The 1,889-nt window shown below is 43.4% G+C and overlaps 1 protein-coding gene across 1 annotated transcript; it reads left to right on the forward strand.

Moving 5' to 3' along the window:
- Positions 1 to 304: 304 nt before the first annotated feature.
- LOC119583398 (dickkopf-related protein 3-like) lies at positions 305 to 1,163 on the forward strand. Its single transcript, XM_037931867.1, has 2 exons — positions 305 to 490; positions 605 to 1,163. Exons 1-2 carry the CDS (start codon positions 305 to 307, stop codon positions 1,052 to 1,054), a joined length of 636 nt encoding a protein of 211 aa, XP_037787795.1. The 3' UTR covers positions 1,055 to 1,163.
- The last annotated feature ends 726 nt before the right edge of the window (positions 1,164 to 1,889 follow it).

The following is a 1,889-nucleotide window of genomic DNA, read 5'->3' on the forward strand; positions in this document are numbered from 1 at the left end:
TAACAGATAGGAACGGGGAATCAGGACAGGTGTAAGGATTATGTGTCCAGGGGGCGGGAAAGTAATTATGACTTGCCCGCCCATTGTACCTACTTTGACCTAAGTTGACCTGCATTAACCTACTTTGCGTTTTTCACGTAACTATTGTAACGTATGGATCAGGTGCTATGCAGGTGCGTAGTCACGTGACCAATTCTCTCATATATATGAGAGCAGAGACTGTGACCAGGTCAGTACTAGCCGTAGAGGTTGTGCGCACACAACTCACTCTGAAGTGTACACTCCTGTTCCTCGATAACAAACCATGAAGTTGGCTGTCTTCCTCCTGATGGTGTGCTGCCTTGCGACCTCATGCACGGCACAAGGACTTTCCTGGCTCTTCAGACGCCTCCATAAAGTAGGTCGCCATAACATCCGTGACCTTAGTGGCGCCCATCACACCTCCCATCAAGTAACGACTGATCAACCCTTAAACTTTTATCAACACTTGGTAAGTACAAGTCTCTACATTGGATCATTTCGTATATAAACAGACACATATATGTAAAAGTTTAAGAAGTATTGAAGGATGTTATCAAATGTAATGCTAAACTTTGTTTTGCAGCGTCTGTGCACCAACGACCGCGTGTGTGGCCGTGGGCAGTTCTGCGACCAGCACTACGGCGTGTGTCGGGATCACATGACGGAGGGACAAGAGTGTCGTGGTGACGCCATGTGTGAGGCCGGATACGACTGCATGTTCGGGCTGTGCCAAAAGCGCATCAAGCGTGGGCGTGAGGGTGCCAGGTGTCGCAAGGAGCGGGATTGTGGAGCAGGGATGTGCTGCGCCCGTCGTCATGGAGAGCAGGTGTGTCAGCGGCGTCTGCCCTTGGGCCACAAGTGCTACGTACCTGAGGGCGGCCTTGACTACTCCATGAACCAAGTTTGTCCGTGTGAGAGCGGCCTTGTGTGCAAATACACGGCTGAACAGCCTCCTTCCAAGCATCAGCTCATCGCCGTCATATCGGCCTCTGAGGACATGCGCTGCGCAGCGCCCTCTTACCGTGTCCACTGACATGTCAAAAGGAGTTGATTGTGTTCTCACTGTATTTATCCCAGATGAATTTCTAGTCAGTAATGTATCTTGTATAAACTAATAAACTTTCTTCCTTATTTTCCGACTGTTTGAATTTAATATTCCGTCATCATTAAACCTACCTAACGAAGGCGAACTAAGTCAGTACGTACAGTAAACCTCTCAAAAACAAATCTCGCTAAACAATATTAGACGTTACGACTCGAAAGAAAGGGCGTTGAGATAAATCGCAATAAGAATCCGATGTTTTCAGTTGTCTGTACAGACTACAACTTATCTGGCGAAATGAATAGACATATGAATGAATAAATAATTTGATAAAAGATGAATATGTAGGCCCAAGTATAGATATGAAGCAGATATATACAGTTACATATAACCATGATGGCAGCAAAATCAACATCCTTATTCATGGTAAATGTCCTTGTAAAATGGCAAACTTACAGTGGTCACTATTTAGAAGTTTGTGACAAAATGGACATCATCTCACTTAAATCATTAAAGATATCAAGTGAAAAGAAAAAGAAACAAGAATAAGAACAAGATATTTCGGTTGATTCCTGTACTTAAAGCGTATGGCACATGGCTCGGGACTGTCTTTATATTTCTAATAGAATTAGGACCCTAGAAATGTGCTGCAGATACTTTTTGTACTTGTCGCCTGTATTAATGTTTTGTTTTTTTCTCGTCCCAGACTTTTTCTATGCTGTTGCTCTTTAAGTGGCAGAATACTGATAACCTATTTAAAGTGATAATGGGAATGATAATGCTAATAATAGCAGCAGCAACAATATTACTATAGTTAATGGATAAA

Source organism: Penaeus monodon, chromosome 17 (assembly GCF_015228065.2).
Source record: "Penaeus monodon isolate SGIC_2016 chromosome 17, NSTDA_Pmon_1, whole genome shotgun sequence".
NCBI classification, from domain to species: Eukaryota; Metazoa; Arthropoda; class Malacostraca; order Decapoda; family Penaeidae; genus Penaeus; species Penaeus monodon.

Excerpts from the sequence above, each read along its gene's own strand:
- LOC119583398 (XM_037931867.1), top strand. The coding sequence starts at position 305 with ATGAAGTTGGCTGTCTTCCTCCTGATGGTGTGCTGCCTTGCGACCTCA. Across the intron at positions 491-604 it reads TAAACTTTTATCAACACTTG|CGTCTGTGCACCAACGACCG; the intron begins GTAAGTACAAGT and ends TTTGTTTTGCAG.